Here is a 16,005-nt window from a genome sequence, read left to right as displayed (position 1 = left end):
GACACAGGGGAAGATTACAAGCTTTAGCAGAAATGTTCAGAGGTTCGTACCTAGGGTGCACCTCACCCCCCCTCCCCTCCCACCTTTTCTTGATACCTGGCCAATGTGTTGACTGGAGAGTTAGGCTCTGAGAAAGCAGAGACTTCCCGAAAGTTCCATTGTTCCCAAGCCAGTTCAGGCATGTTGCCTTCTACATTCCATAGCTCATGTCTGTCACGGATACTAAGATGGCTAGCCTTTAAAGACTAATACACTAGTCCTCATTCAGATTTTTCTTCAGAAGTTCCCATCCCAAGCCATTCCCCCCCAGGGAAAAAAGTAACCACAAAAGAAGGAAACATCACTCACCCTGAAAAACCCCATCAAAATTCCGTAAGTGAAGAAGGCTACTGAGGATTACAGGTAGGGAGCAATCTTATTCCAGACTTGGCTCTTAGCACACCTGTGTGATACAATTACTGCTGACTTAAGCCGACAGATCACATACCCAAAGGAGATCCCTCTTCTTCCCAAAGTGTATTTTGACTCAGTTGATATTTTCTGCAGATTAAAAGGGTTCATAAAGAATTACATCAAAAGGAGAGGGATACTGAAATGTTTTTGTGGCTCTGCCGTTGTCCAAAACCTGGTGAGACGCAGGTTTAAAGGCTTGTTCAGAGAAACTCCCCATTCTGGGTAGTCTTAAGTCCAGAAAGATTCTTGAATAGACACACCACTTAGGTGGTGGCGGCAGAGGAATGAGAGTGATGGCCCCTCTTGGACTTCGTCCATCTTCTCAATCTCTTCTTTCCAGGCAGTCTCCCCATCTCAGGTCACCTGGCAGTCAGGTTCAGCCAAGCAGAATAATGCAGGGTTTTTGAATCATGAAAGAGAAGCATTTAACTTTTAAAGCACCCTTTAGAATGTTATTTTTATCACAATACCAAGTGCCAATTCTTATTGACCAAGGGCGGCTTCTTGCCCCAGGGTGTTGAAAAGATTCCTAAGTTAAATCTCAATTCTAGTATAAGCATGGCATGATTGAATATCAACATATGGGTGCAGGAAGAAGTCATGGCTCTGGTGTCAGTTTTCTTTCTTTCCATCTCAAAACAGCTTCATGTTGCTCATTTAATGTCTGAATGTCAAACATTCCTGCATTTATCCTCAACAATCACCCTATGAAGTCCCAGTCTTATCGCCATTTTGCAGATGAGATGGTTGTCTGCTTTCCTGTTATTTCTGGAAGTAGAAATTGACAAGTGTTTTGAGATATCTCACACATAAGACCAAGATTCTTCTACAGTTAAGGTTAAGAATAAAGGAAAATGGAATGAAGGAAAAAATGAAGGGACATGATATCCAAGGAGGATGAATTGCAGCCTAACCAGCATCTGCAGAAGGGAGGGGGCTGCAGAAGGACTTGCGGAGTGATCTTCTCTCAGAGACCTCTAGTGGCTGTAGACCCTGCCTGTAGCAGAAAGGCTCCCCGAATGCTACAATCTTTGGGTGAGGTGGGAGGCATGATGGATCGGAAAGGTTCTATTCCATTAGAATGGATAAGAAACTACTCCATAGATACTTCTTTGAAGTGTGCCATTTTGGATTAAAATCCTCACAGTCATTTTCACCCATTCTCGAACTCTGTAGGAGGAAAGGAAAGAGTTTTCCCCAAACCGTCGTCCTAGAACTAGTCCATGTAGCTCAGGATCCCCAGCCTCTCCCCCGTCAAGGGCCTGGGGTTGTCTGAGCCAATAGGAAAAACCCTAATATCCCTCAGGAAGCATGTCGTGCCTGCTCACCAAGATGGCTGTGCCGTTGCAGGGAGAATGGTCATGGTGATGAAAAGCGACTGGAAGGAGTATTCTGGTCCAAAGTCATGGGACCCCTACTCAGAGACACGTCAGAGCATAGTTAGCAACTTGAGCAGCAGCACCAGGTAAGAGCCTCAGAGAACCCTGGTCCCCTCAGGTTTGTCTGAGAATCAATCACTGGACAGTAAAACTTTGACTTGAACTGGTATATTTGCTTTATCAGCTCCTATACCATGTAATACAGTTCCTCCCCTACCAACATGAGTGTATCCTGACTCCTCCCAATGTTACTGAGCAAAGCAAACATGCCTCTCCCTAACATGGCTCAGATAATTTATCCTTGTGACAATCAAAGGCTGTGTACCTGGTTTTCTTTTGGCTTACCCTCAGGCACTCTGGAAACATGAGTCAGGGCAAAACTTCAACTCTTACCAAACATTTTTTTCTATTGTTAACCAATTCCTAATTCCCAACAAACTGATGATGAGATTGACTTTGGGGTTTGAGGTTTTTTGGGGTTTCGTGGGGGTTTTTTTATTTGGTTTTTGGTTTTTTTGGTTTTTAGGGCCGCACCTGTGGCATATGGAAGTTCCCAGGCTAGTGGTCAAATTGAAGCTGCAGGCCTACACAACCCCAGATCCGAGCCATGTCTTCAACCTACACCACAGCTCACAACAATGCTGGATCCTTAACCCACTGAGCGAGGCCAGAGATCGAACCTGCATCCTCATGGATACTAGTTGGGCTCGTTACCACTGAGCCACAATGGGAAATCCTGACTTTGGTTTTAAATCTGTAGAATATGGCCACGTTCTTCCTCCTTCGCTCTCTTTTTTCCTACAGATCTTTAGAACATTAAAACCCCAATTAAGAAGAATGCGGGGTTAGAGGTAGAGGGTGTGATCTGTTGAGTTAGTTTTTAAATAGAGTGTTGATCTAAAACTTGTCACTCTCAATTTTATTATGAATAACTTTGTAATATGTTGGCAACATTTCAGTTTAGTAATTATGATATATCAACATATGGGGAAAACTTTTGATGATGGAGAATCGTGTTTGCTATGGGTAAATATCGAATTATCTTCGGAGCGTAGAAATTGTGCTCTGGCCTCATACAGTGCAAACGCTAGCCCTAAGCTGTGTGATCATAGGCACATCACTTTATTTCTAGTTGTCTCAGTTCTGATATCTTACATGAGTATAATAGTAGTGGATGCTTGGGAGTTTCATTGTAATGATTGAGTGAGCTGAGATATTTAAAGCACTTTGCTTAATTCCTGGCCAAGAATCAGCACTCATTAAATGTCCCTTGTTATTGCAATGATCAGTTATTGCATCTGGGAAGGCATAAAAAGTGAGACTGAATATGTAGGATGTTCAGAGCCCTCCAAGGATATGAATTTTGAAATATATCCTTGATTTTGTTTTGCTGTAACACCACTTTCTTTTAATGCATGACAAATCATACTTCTGTCTAACTGAGGCTTCTGGATAGGTGGGCCTGGTTAATAAAGATTTTGCTATATCCGTCCAACAGGTGAGGCAGGTGTCAGGCATCTGAGCCACCAAAGGTGCAGCCAATCCATGTGTGTGCTTTCTAAAAGGAATGTGAAAGTCTCGGGCTTATATTTTCTGCCCCCCCCCCCACCTTCCATTCCAAGATTTTATGAAATCTAAGTGAGATAATCTGTGGGAAAGGATTAAAAGCTGTTTGGAGGAAAAGTTGTATGGGATTTCCGAATTCCTATTTTGTCTCACTTTTTTTTTTTCCTTTTTTTGGCCGCATCTGTAGCATGTGGAGTTTCCAGGCCAGGAATTGGATCCCAGATGCAGTTGCATCCTATACTGCAGCTCCGGCAACATGGGATCCTTAACCCACTGTGCAGGACTGGGGATCAAACCTTAGTCCTAGTGCTGCAGAGATGCCGCCTATCCCATTTTGCCACTGCAGGAACTCCTTTCATCTCACTCTTAATGGCAACAGAACAGCTACAGACTAGCACTGGGATTTGTAGATGACTTTTTTTTTTTCTTTTAAAATGGTTGGTAAATAGGCACATATCCTCTGTGTGCTAAGAAGGCACCCTGCTTGATATGTGAGCAGATGCAGACATCTTCTTGCAACCCCCATGCCATCCAGTGGGGTAAGCAAGGTCAGTTCCTATCAATTAAATCAGAGGCCAAATCAAGCAGCATCCCTTCCAGAGCTCTGTTGATGATTCTGGCAGGTCAAAGAGGAGGAGGCCCAGAGGACTGGGTAGATTGTTCCAAAATGTTTCCCGTGGCAAGTGGGATTTGGAGAAAGATTTGGGAAAAACATAGCGCTTGCTATGTACCAAGTAGCCTGACTAGAGGTGAGAATGTAGGATGGAGTGAGAAATAACATTTCAGCCTCCTCAGGAATACCCCCCTGATCCTTGGTATTGCAAGAGTGTACATCATGTTGATGTTAATGCTACGTTGTTGCAAAAACATGAATCTAATTTGAAAAGTGTTTTGAGAATGTAAAGACAGCGTAGGCGATAACACATAGAGTGCTCCAACCATGTTTATGCTCTCATTGATTCTTTCTGGGGTCTTCTTTGTGATAAAAGAGGATTGGCACGTCATGGATATTCAAACCCCACAGAAAGTCCTTATATGCAGCTTCAGCCCTTTTGTTTCACTGACTTGCCCTACCATTGTTTTATACAGCTATAAAAACAAAAGAATTTAGCTTACTGATGTTTTCCCCATTGCCTACTTCCTTCATTGTCTGTGATAAATAAGGAAGTGGTCTAAAGCAGGCTTCTAAAAGGAGAATTGATCCAGATGGCCTGGATGCAATGCTAAACTGGACCCATTGGCCCCATATATAGCTGGGGAATCCCTGAATAAGCTTTAAAGCCCCCAAAGATGGTCAGAGATAGAGATGATTTCGCAGCCAGATAGTCTCTAAGGATGATGCCTAATTCATTTGCACCTCTTAATTCAAAAGCAGAACTCTTCTCATGAACTCCAGAACTTAAAAAAACTAATCACAGCCATAATGCTGATTAGATGGTCATATACACATGAGTTGATAAGTGCCTTTTGTGGATGAATTTCTGTGATGTTTTCTTAATAGAATGGTCAGCCCAGTTGATTTAAGTTAGTGTTAATGGGATCCATGAAAAGTCCTGCTCCCATTTGGGACTACAGAATAGAGTGGGTTTATTAGGTTTGGGGGATTGGGTTTTGTTTTGTTTCTTATAGGGCAAAGATGATTCCAACTAGCAGGTTAGCAAACATATGTCTTGGGTAACAGCCATGAGTGGTAAAATAGACTTGATGGCTTAACAGAGACAAGTAGGCATTACTGGGAAAAAATGTCAAATGTGTGGCAGGTGCTATTTTTGATCCATTTTTGATGTGTTAATAGTATTATATTCACATTCCAAAGTCAGCATAGTTTATTTATAGTTTTGCTGACAGTGGGCTTGGTGCTTTTAAAGATGTAATCCTCAGACCACCAGTGGGTTTTCTGGTAAGTTCAGAAACTCCTATCTTCTATTCTTAGTACTTGAAGCAGTGCAGACAGCCCTAACTTACACAAAAGTTATAGTCCAATATTTCATTGCATCCCTGGTGTCTTTCTTTTTCCACAGAATAAGCAACAATAAGGAGCATTATAAGTAGTAGTTAGGGGCTTAGACAAGCTCACAAACTTCTGTTTAATAGATGGAAATTCAATATAGATTTGTTGACTAAATAAACAAATACTAGCTCTATTCACCTGAGTTCTGTGTCCTTAAATTAGGAGGTCATGTAATATGTAAAGGTGAGGATGAATACTTTTTCTTATTTTTTTTCAGGGTGATAAACTTAGATGGACTTGAAATGTGATAATAAATAAAACGGTACTGGAGTTCCCATTGTGGCTCAGCGGGTTAAGAACCCTACTAGTATCCATGAGGATGTGGGTTGGATCCTTGCCCTTGCTCGGTGGGTTAAGGATCTGGCATTGCCACAAGCTGCAGTGTGGGTTGTAGATGCAGCCAACCTGGCATTGCTGTGGCTGTGGAGTGGACTGGCAGCTGTAGCTCCAATTTGATCCCTATCCTGGGAAATTCCATATACCACAGGTGCAGTCCTAAAAAGAAAGGAAGGAAGGGAGGAAGGGGAAGGAAGAAGGAGAAAGATAGAGAGAAAGAGAGAGAGAAAGAAAGAAAGAAAGAAAGAAAGAAAGAAAGAAAGAAAGAAAGAAAGAAAGAAAGAAAGAAAGAAAAGAAAGAAAGAGAGAGAAGGAGGGAGGGAGGGAAGGAAATAAAGGGAAGGAAATAAAGAGAGAAAGAAAGGAAAGAAAGAAATGCATCTGGGCCCCTCTTGGAGCCCCTTCACCTTCACTTCCAATTTCCTTACTTTGACCACCCCCCTCTGGATGAGTTTAGTACAGTTTGGTCTGTCTTACTGTTGTACAGTATTTACTATTCTCTCTGTTCTTTATCAAAATCTACTTCTTCAGGAAAACCAGTTTTGATTAGAAGTTAGAAAGAAAAGATTTAGGTACAACCAACTCATATTATGGGGACTGACCAGTAACCCAAGAACGAAAGAAGCCATTCAGTACTTTTTTATTTATTTATTTGTTTGTTTTGTCTTTTCTAGGGCCACACCCATGGCATATGGAGGTTCCCAAGCTAGGGATCTAATTGGAGCTGTAGCTGTCAGCCTACGCCAGAGCCACAGCAGTGGGGGATCTGAGCTGCATCTGAGACCTCACAGTGACGCTGGATCCTTAACCCACTGAGCAAGGCCAGGGATCGAACCCGCAACCTCATGATTCCTAGTTGGATTCATTAACCACTGAGCCATGACGGGAACTCCCATTCAGTATTTTTAAAGGTGGGTGTTTATCAACTCCAGTGGGCGTAGATAGATAGTTGATCCGTGGGAGGAGGAGAGGTGGAAATTTCCAGGCAGTGTATGATGTATCTGGGTCAGAAGAGGTGACCATTTCTAACAGAAAGGTTTGTCTTCATATCAGCCCTTCCCTAGAATCCCTCTCTCTGGGTCTGCCTAATTCAACTCTTAGAGTCTGCACTGCAACCTGAATACATTCCCATGTGACTTCCCTTCCCACTTTGTGAAACCTGTGACTCAGATCCCACTTCTAGTATCAGCTTTGTTTTCATACCCTTCATGTCCTTCTTAGAGATGCCAGAGACCAGGAATATTATTTTTTCTCTCTTCCCTGATATCCAACCCAGCCTGGCTCTAGAATGGGTGGTCAACCCACTGATACCTGCCATGAGCAGGGCTCCCAGCAGGCATGCCCCCCACATCACCACCTTCCTTAGCCTTTAAGTTTCAGTTTCCTTCTATGCAAAACAGTGCTAGTATTAGAACTGAAATAATTGGGGGTCCCCTGGTGACCTAGTGTTTAAAGACCTGGCCTTGTTACTGCTGTGGCTTGAGTCTTTGTTGTGGTGTGGTTTCAGTCCCTGGCTGGGAACTTCCACATGTGGTAGGCATGGTCAAAAAACAAACAAACAAACCAAAGGACTGAAATAATTGAAAGGTTATGATGATCGAATGAAATAAAACAGATTAAATTATGTTGTCAACTTGAGCAAGTAAAAACTTAGCAAGTGGAAAAGGGTTCCCTTGTTGTGGTTCTGCCCCCTCCATGCCTTCTTCCATCATTTCCTTGGCTCTTAGATTTCTATGCTTTTGCAACCAATTTCTTTCTTATTCAAGGTGAGGGGGCTTGTTGTTGCTCAGCTCAGCATATCAACAGGGTTTTCAGTGAAGATCCCTAATGGGATACTTCCCACTGGGTGCTCATTTCGCCACACCCAAGTCTGTCTGTGGCTTGCTGTTTTGCTTCCAGAACACTCTTCCCATGGCAGTTCCAGCTCCTTCCTTGGCTCTTTCCCAAGGCCTTCCAGCACAGCTGTTTACAGGATGGTCTTGAGTTTATGAGCAGATTACAGCCCATCAGATCTGCCAGTGCATCCTCTGCCAGACATCTGTCTCTATGACCTCTCACATTAAGGAACCATACTCCTTATACAAACACACAGATGTTAGGAAAGGAAGCTGGGCCCTGCCTCTCTTTTTATTCTCAGCTCTTCGCGTTGATTGCATCCTGTGCCCCAGATGATCCAGGCAAGAGAAACCCAGTCTTTTTAACCTCAGGTGCCTGAAGTCCTATGGAGCTTCCAGGGTCTTCCTAGAGCCTCATCCAAGCTTGGATACAGATCACCATACTTGCTTCTTCTCTCTCCACATCCTGTCTAATCTTTCTGTAGAAACTGGTGCATATCCAGAAAATCTCGCTAAGATAATTCATGAAGATGACTATGCTAAACAACAGATTTTCAGTGTGATTGAAACAGCTTTATAGTGGAAGAAGATGCCCTAGGACTTGGATAGCTGGAGAAGAGAAGTCAGTGTCTGACTTCATGTAGCTGGTGGCTCTAGGTTGAAGCCAGTGCTCATTTATCATTCTGAAAACCCTATGGCCTTTAAAAACTTTGCTAAATCTACCTTAGCTGTGATCTATAAATGGAATAACAAAGTAGATGACAGCACAACTCTTTACAACATGGCTTATTGATATTTTAAACCTAATTTACAGATCTACTACTTAGTAAAATATTTCTTTCAAAATATTTCTGCTCATTGACAATGTACCTGGTCACCCAGTAGCTCTGATGGAGATGGACACGATTCAAGTTGTCTTCATGCCAGCTGACACAACATCCATTCACAGCTCATGGATCAAGGAGTAATACTAACTTTTAAGTCTTTTTCTTTAGGAAATACATTTTGTAATCTGGTATGGCCATAGCTTCCATGCATAATGATTCCTCTGCTGGATCTGGGGGAAGTACATTGAAAGCCTTCTGGAAAGAATTCATCATTCTTAATGCCACTAAGAACATTCACAGTTCATGAGAAGAGGTCAAAATAACATGAACAGGAGTTTAGAGGAAGTTGATTCCAGCCCTCATGGATGATGCTGAGGGGTGAAAGACTTCATGGAGGAAGTAACTGCAGATGTGGTGGAAACAGCAAGAGAACTGGAATCAGAAGTGGAGCCCGAAGACAGCACTGACTTGCCGCAATCTCATAGTAAACTGATGTGGATGAGGAGTTGCTTCTCATGGATGAGCCAAGGAAGAAGATCCTTGAAATGGAATCTACTCCTGGAGAAGATGCTGTGAAGATGGTTGAAATGACAATAAAGGATTTAGAATACTCCATAAACTTATTTGATAAAGTAGCAGCAGGGTTTGAGAGGACCGACTCCAATTTTGAAAGTTCTTTGGTGGGTAAAATGCTATCAGACAGCACTGCATGTTATGAAGAAATCATTAGCGAACAAATCAATCGGTGGGGCCAGCTTCCTTGTGGTCTCATATTAAGAAATTGCCACCACTACCCAACTCTTCAGTAGCAGCGTCCTGATCAGTCAGCAGCCATCAACATTGGGGCAGGACCCTCTAGCAGCAAAAAGACTATATAACTCACTGATGTTTCAGATGATGGCTAGAATTTTTTTATTAATGAAATATTTTAAATTTATAGATGTATGTTCTTTAGACATAATGCTACTGCAAAATTAATAGACTGCAGTATAGTATAAACATAATTTCACATGCCCTTGGAAACCAAAAATTTCATGTGACTTGCTTTACTAAGCTATTTGCTTTATTGTAGCGGTCAGAAGCTGAACCCTAAATATCCCCGAGGTATTCCTGTGGAGTAATTCATCAGATAGGTATTGGATACATGAATTCTTTACATTAACAAGCAGTATTTTGTTCTCATTACTTAAAGGTAGAAGACACAATAGTTTTAGGCTTCATGCAAGTGTCAGTAATACTGAGGAAAATTCAACATATCCCTTTCATTACTCTTGTCTTTCTCACCTGGACTAGCTTAGAAGGCTGTAATAAAGGAGGGACAAAGGTCTTTTTAAAACCTCTTTGTGAATATGTGGACAGGTCTGAAGAAAAATGGGTTCAGATTCTCCTAGAACTTATGGGCATGGAAGTTGCCATTGATTTAGCTGGATGATATGATGAGGAAGGAGCTATGGTAAACACAGGAATGAGAATTACAGTAGGGCCAACTGGTTATTTACTGAGCAGGTATGTTTATTTGAATTAAGAAATTTGTTTTTGCATGTTTTCTTCCCTCTCACTGGGAATCCCCTAAGAGACAGAGAGGAGACCTCATCTGTGAGGGTCAGATATAAACGACCAAGTAACTCAGCAAGACAACAAAGCGAAGATTAGGGGAGGCTTAGTCAGTGTTTCTAAGTAGAACTCTACTCAGGGATTAAGGATATGATGTCAGTTCTAGGAAGAAAATAAGCATGAATTGGGCAATTGCCACAAAATTTATTTATTTATTTTTGGAATGTTATATTTGGCTCATTTAAAATTTTTTTTAATTAAAGTATAGTTTATTTACAGTGGTCTATCAATCTCTGCTGTATAACAAAGTGACCCAGTCATACATATATATATGTTCTTTTTTTATCTTTTTTCACATTCTGTCACAAGTAATTGGATATGGTTCCCTGTGCTGTGCAGTAGGACCTCATTGCTTATTCATTCTAAATGTATAGTTTACATCTACTAAACCCAAACTCCCTGACCATCCCACTTCTTCCCCCTCCCCCTTGGCAACCACAAGTCTGTCCTTCATATCTATGAGTGCGTTTCTGTTCTGTAGATAGGTTCATCTGTGTCATATTTTAGATTCCACATATAAGTGATATCATATGTCTTTCTCTTTCTGACTTCACTTAGTATGAGAATCTCTAGTTGCATCCATGTTGCTGCACATGGCATTATTTTGTTCCATTTCTCCAAAGAAGACATATAGATGGACAGCAGTCACATGACATGAAAAAAAAATGCTCAACATCACTAATGATTAGAGAAATGCAAATGAGGTGCCACCTCACACTAGTCAGAATGGCCATCAATAATAAGTCTATAGATAACAAATGCTAGAGAGGGTGTGGAGAAAAAGGAACCCCCTTTCACCGTTGGTGGGAATGTAAATTGGTACAACCACTATGGAAAACAGTATGAAGGTTCCTCAGAAAACTAAATATAAACTAAATATAAAACTACCATATTATCCTGCAATCCCACTCCTGGGCATATATCCGGACAAAACTACAATTCAAAAAGATACATACACCCCTATGTTCACTGCACCACTATTCACAATAGCCAAGACGTGGAAGCAACCTAAATGTCCATCAAAAGATGAGTGGATAAAGACAATATGGTGCATATATACTTTGGAATACTATTCAGCCATAAAAAGAAATAAATAATGCCACAAACTTTTCCTTAGGCATCCTGTTCTCTGTTTGATGCCTATTGTCACCTCTACTCAGGACTCACCCTTTCTGTCTTCTTCCTGTCCCTGTCAACATCTGCTCTTTGAACCATCATTTGCAAAAACAGAAGTTTGAAATAATACTTCTGGGATAGCTCTTTCATCAGGGATCAGGGACTTCAGCTATGAGGCAAAGCCCCAACTGGGGGATTTGAGAAGGAGGGGTGGGAGTCTAGGCAGTGTTTGGTAAGGGCCTCCAGAGTGCATCTAAATCCACACCTCAAAGCCTATTGTGTGCAGTGGCATCTTAGTTTTTTACGTTTTCAGGTGAGAGTAATAAAGAAGGAGGCCACGCAGCACCAAGGTGATGGTGGGGACTACGGAGGGGGATGGGAATGAGCAGGGGCCCGATCTCACCCCTGTGACGTCCATGCTGTGTGATGGTGAGCCAGTCACTCATGGCTCTATGGCTCAGAAGTTTCATCTCTGAAACAAGTGGTGCCAATGTCATAGGGCTGATGAGAAGACTAAGTATATGACTCTTGGCAAAATTCCTAGCAGAGAGTGAGTGCTCAGTAAATATTAGCCATTATCATGACCTGGAAGACCCACAGGATTGGCCCACAAAATAATTGAGTCCAGAGTCTGAAGACTCACCTTCAAGTTGCTCTCTGCTGAAATTTGACTGGCATTCTACACTTGTGTTAACACCAATAGCATTAGTAGGAAGGACAGAAACTTAGAGATAAATGCCACTTTAATTTAAATCTGAGAGGTGGCAAAGCTGCAGCAGAACTTACCATGAGTGACATGAGAGGTGGACCTAGTTCCTATCTCCCCATGAAGCAATATGCTCTTTGCCAGTTAAGAGTGATTTCTCTTTTTAGCTCTTTCTCTAAGGACCTGAGACTGTAAGAATTTCCAGCCTATGTTAGACACATGCTGGGCTTCTAAAGCCCACAGGGGCTTTGACAGTGAAATTCAAGGGCAGGGCTAAGATTGTCCTCTATTTAGCATCAAATATCAGGGATGTTGACCCAAGATGATATTGGCAGTTATTTGTAACCTTTCATACAGACTTGCCAAGACTCAAAAACAAGTTCATTTTTGGATCTGTAGCAGCTCCCAGATAATTGGGAGAATATTTCTTGCCAAGAGAGGATTAAGAAAAGACGTCTTTGGGTGTTCTGCTGTGGCACAGAGGGTTACTGATCCAGCTTGTCTCTGTGGAGGCACTGGTTCCATCCCTGGCTGGCGCTGCAGATTAAGGATCTAATATTGCTGCAGATGTAGCATAGGTTGCAGCTGTGGCTCAGATTCGATCCCTGGCCTGGGAACTTCTGTATGCCATGGGTGCGGCCCAAAGAAGAAAAAAAAAGAATGGACTTCTTTAACAGACTTCGCCCCTCCCCATCCTAGAACCCATTACTCTTTTCCTCCTGCTTTCTGTCCTTTTCTACAGCTGGCTGGTGAAGGCAAACACAAGGCAGGCAAAACCTCAGGGTCTCTGGGTAGCTTTACACCTTAGCAGCTGTCTTCAGCACATGCACAGCTTTCAGGACAATAAAATACTGTTCATTGCTTCTACCCCACAACCAATTAGGTCAGCTGTAAATATTGGACTTGCTTGGTAAACATGCTGGAAGATTGTGCTGACTTGTTAATATAAGTGAAAATGTAATTAGATTTATAACACATTTTTTCCAAACCATAATTTACAACAACAACAGAAGAAAAAAAAATCCTCTTGCAACCTGCTGAAATATCATTATTAAAATGCACATGAAAAGTCAATTACGCCAGAGGGAGGTATTTAAGAGAAGTGAGTTTCCACCCTAGGACTACACCACGGGGATTACTTATTTCTTATTTATTTTTTTGCCCTGAGATCTTTGCTGTTGCCAAATGAAAAGGAACAGATATTTTACTTATTTTTCCCTGAAATATTGCTGCAGATAGTGCTAAAAAGTGAACTAAATAACTTGGTTCCCTGGAAACTGATGCTGGTCTCAAAGCCCCAGGAAAAGCCCAGTAGTCTCCATGCTTTTTTATTTACGAGCTTGTCTCTCTTTGAGCAGTCGTCACAGTCCTTAAAACATATAGAGAAATCACAGATTTTTTCCAAGTATTATTCTATTTAATGCTCTGAGTAATTATTTTATGTAATTCTTTGGAGACTCCTATGTAAAGACAAGAAATAAATAACCTTTGTCATTTTGTCATTTGAAAATCTGGAGTTGCCTCTACTTAACAGGGTTGTATTGGGAGCACAGCTGTCCATTTCAGATAAGATGGCATGGGTGTCACTGCCCTGGCTGGGTCAGGAGACACTGCCATGTGTGTCCTGAGCTGGGTTCTTTCTGTTGCGGGAGCTTCTGTAGGTCAGGCCAGGTTCTGCTCCTTTTTCAGAGGCTGTGATTCTAACCCCAGTTCCGATTTTGATCCACACAGATTACTACCTCTATGCTTTCTAATTTTCTCATGATAAAATGTAGGCATTATTATAGCTCATCTATATTTAAGGTGCCAGTGGGAAGAAGCAGTTTATAAGTGTGAGAGGAGATGCCATTTTCAGTCTCAAATTTCTCCTAAGATATTCAGTTTAGATAAGGGAAGAAATTTTTGATACATTTTTTTGAATTGCTAACACATATATTTGCAGATAAATTAATCTTTGGGGGGAGATTCTGGTGTTGCCATGTAAGAATCAATTGATCAATAAAGTGGATCACATATATTGTGCATGTATATACATATATATATATATATATATATATGTTCACTTTACACATTGATACTTTATAGCCACCTATACACACATACATCTCAGATGGACATGTTTACAAGTAAATCTAGGAGAGACTGAAGATTGGAGTGGCAAAAGCAGACTTTAATCCAAAGTAACACCTCTATCCATTGGTGAGGCTTAGTCATTGAAAACAATGCAAATAGTCTTCCAACAGCAAAATGCTCTCAGTCTTTCTTTATGTATAGATGTGAGCATTATGTTTAATACCTTTATGTTTGCATTTTATGACTTGCAAGAGCACATTAATATTATTAGTTCTTAAAAAAGTTAATGAAAAACATTTTCGTGCTGATGGGCTAGATTTGCTTCTAAACTGAACTTTTCTGTTGGGTTTTACAGTCAGCCAAGCCTGATGCCCGTAAGGATAAATATGAATATTCACGGACCTTTCAAAATATCCCCAGTTTTAGCCCTAGCCCACAGCATAGGTATTCAGCTGCCAGGACCATGTTGCCTTTTGTCTCACTTGACTTCTGTTTTACTCCTTTGAGAAACTCTTCTTGTGGGTCAGCGTCAGAAGCGAGTTCTAAGAGACTTAGAGATGGCTCAGAGGTAAAGCTAACTGGAAAGGATTCACAGGGCCAGGTCAGGTATCTTCTTGTCCTATGTCTTTCAGGAACAACTCTGCACACTCACTCCACCCAAAGTAATTGATTTCCATCCATGTCGCTTAAGCTCATCTAGGAAGATGCTCTGAGGAAGGTTTCCCCCCCCCCAAAAAAAAAAATAAATCAATGAACCTAGTGGTGTAAGGCTCTGGCCTTTCTATATGGATTCTCTCTCTCTCTCTTTTTTTATTTTTAGAACTAATTTGTAGGGGGAAAGTTGAACATGTTAAGGAATAAAATAGGCAGAAACTGTCCCAGGTGAGTTTACATTCATCTGCTTTTTCAAAGTCAAAGGCTTAGGTCAGATGACTCTACATCTTAAGGGTTATTTGGGACCAGGAAGCAGATGCAACCCTGATGATATTCCTCCTCCCAGATGATCTTTCAAAGTCTGCCTTCCCACCTAGAACCCTTTTCTCTCTTGGGGGGAGGGAATGTGAGGGAAAATTTTTCTTAATCAACCACTCTTTTACTGTCTTACCAGATATTCTCAAATCTGTCTGTAAGATCCTTCCTCTTACTCCTTCTCTACTCTTCTTCATTTTACTCTTTTAGCCACTGAATCTCATCATAGTATTTTCTCAGGTGTATTTTTTCCAAGGCAATAAGTAACAGAAGAGTAGAGGAGGAAGGAAACAAATTCCCAGGAGAATGGGTGTATATATGCATAGATAGACCAATTTTAGGGCTCTGAGGCTGCTTTGGAAAGAACAAAATAATGCCATTTGCAGCAACATGGACGTAACTAGAGGCTCTCAGACTGAGTGAAGTAAATCAGAAAGAGAAAGACAAATACTATATGATATCACTTATATCTGGAATCTAATATTCAACACAAATGAACCTTTCCACAGAAAAGAAAATCATGGACTTGGAGGATAGAGTTGTGGTTGCCAAGGGGGAGGGGGAGGGAGTGGGATGGATTGGGAGCTTGGGGTTAATGTATGCAAACTATTGCCTTTGGAATGGATTAGCAATTAGATACTACCGTGTAGTACTGGGAACTATGTCTAGTCACTTATGATGTAGCATAATAATGTGAGAAAAAAGAATGTAAACATGTATGTGAAACTGGGTCATCATGCTGTACAGTAGAAAAAAAAAAGTATTGGAGAAATAAAAAAAATAAGAAGAAGAAGAAATGTCTCCTGACCCAGACCCACATCTAATAGCACATCCTGACTGACTTGTCTTCACTCAGCCTCACAGTGTACAAGGCTAGATGACAGAAGTGCTAAAGTTGGAAGGAAGAGGAGGGAAGAGAAGAAATGGAGAGGTAGGAAAAGTAACAGTGTCACTATGCCAAGTTAGGGAATAAAATTATAAAATGAAAACTTGTCCCCAAATACCTGATTTATATTAACTGCACCTAGAAACACACTGAAAGCTAGGCAAAGACAAAGGCAAAGAAAACAGTAAGACAGTGAACCTAGCTGGGTTTATCATCAGCAAACACCTGGGCAAG

At 41.3% G+C, this 16,005-nt stretch overlaps 1 protein-coding gene across 4 annotated transcripts in view; it reads left to right on the top strand.

Moving 5' to 3' along the window:
- KCNU1 (potassium calcium-activated channel subfamily U member 1) overlaps positions 1-16,005 on the top strand; it is a 610,139-nt gene that overhangs the window by 546,241 nt on the left and 47,893 nt on the right. For all 4 annotated transcript variants that reach the window (XR_014829893.1, XM_085000044.1, XM_085000046.1 and 1 more), the window contains one exon: positions 1,804-1,918. Coding sequence is in view for 3 of the 4 variants with exons in the window: in XM_085000044.1 (XP_084856170.1) it covers positions 1,804-1,918 (115 nt within the window). In the remaining variant the exon portion in view is untranslated. The remainder of the gene's footprint in view (positions 1-1,803; positions 1,919-16,005) is intronic.

This window comes from Sus scrofa, chromosome 15 (genome assembly GCF_054392235.1).
Source record: "Sus scrofa isolate SSC_HxYL_T2T_F1_AM1 chromosome 15, Sscrofa_HxYL_maternal_Yorkshire_Landrace_v2.0, whole genome shotgun sequence".
Taxonomy (NCBI): domain Eukaryota; kingdom Metazoa; phylum Chordata; class Mammalia; order Artiodactyla; family Suidae; genus Sus; species Sus scrofa.
The sequence above is the reverse complement of the archived record's forward strand: the minus strand, read 5'-3'. Positions and strand labels throughout refer to the sequence as shown.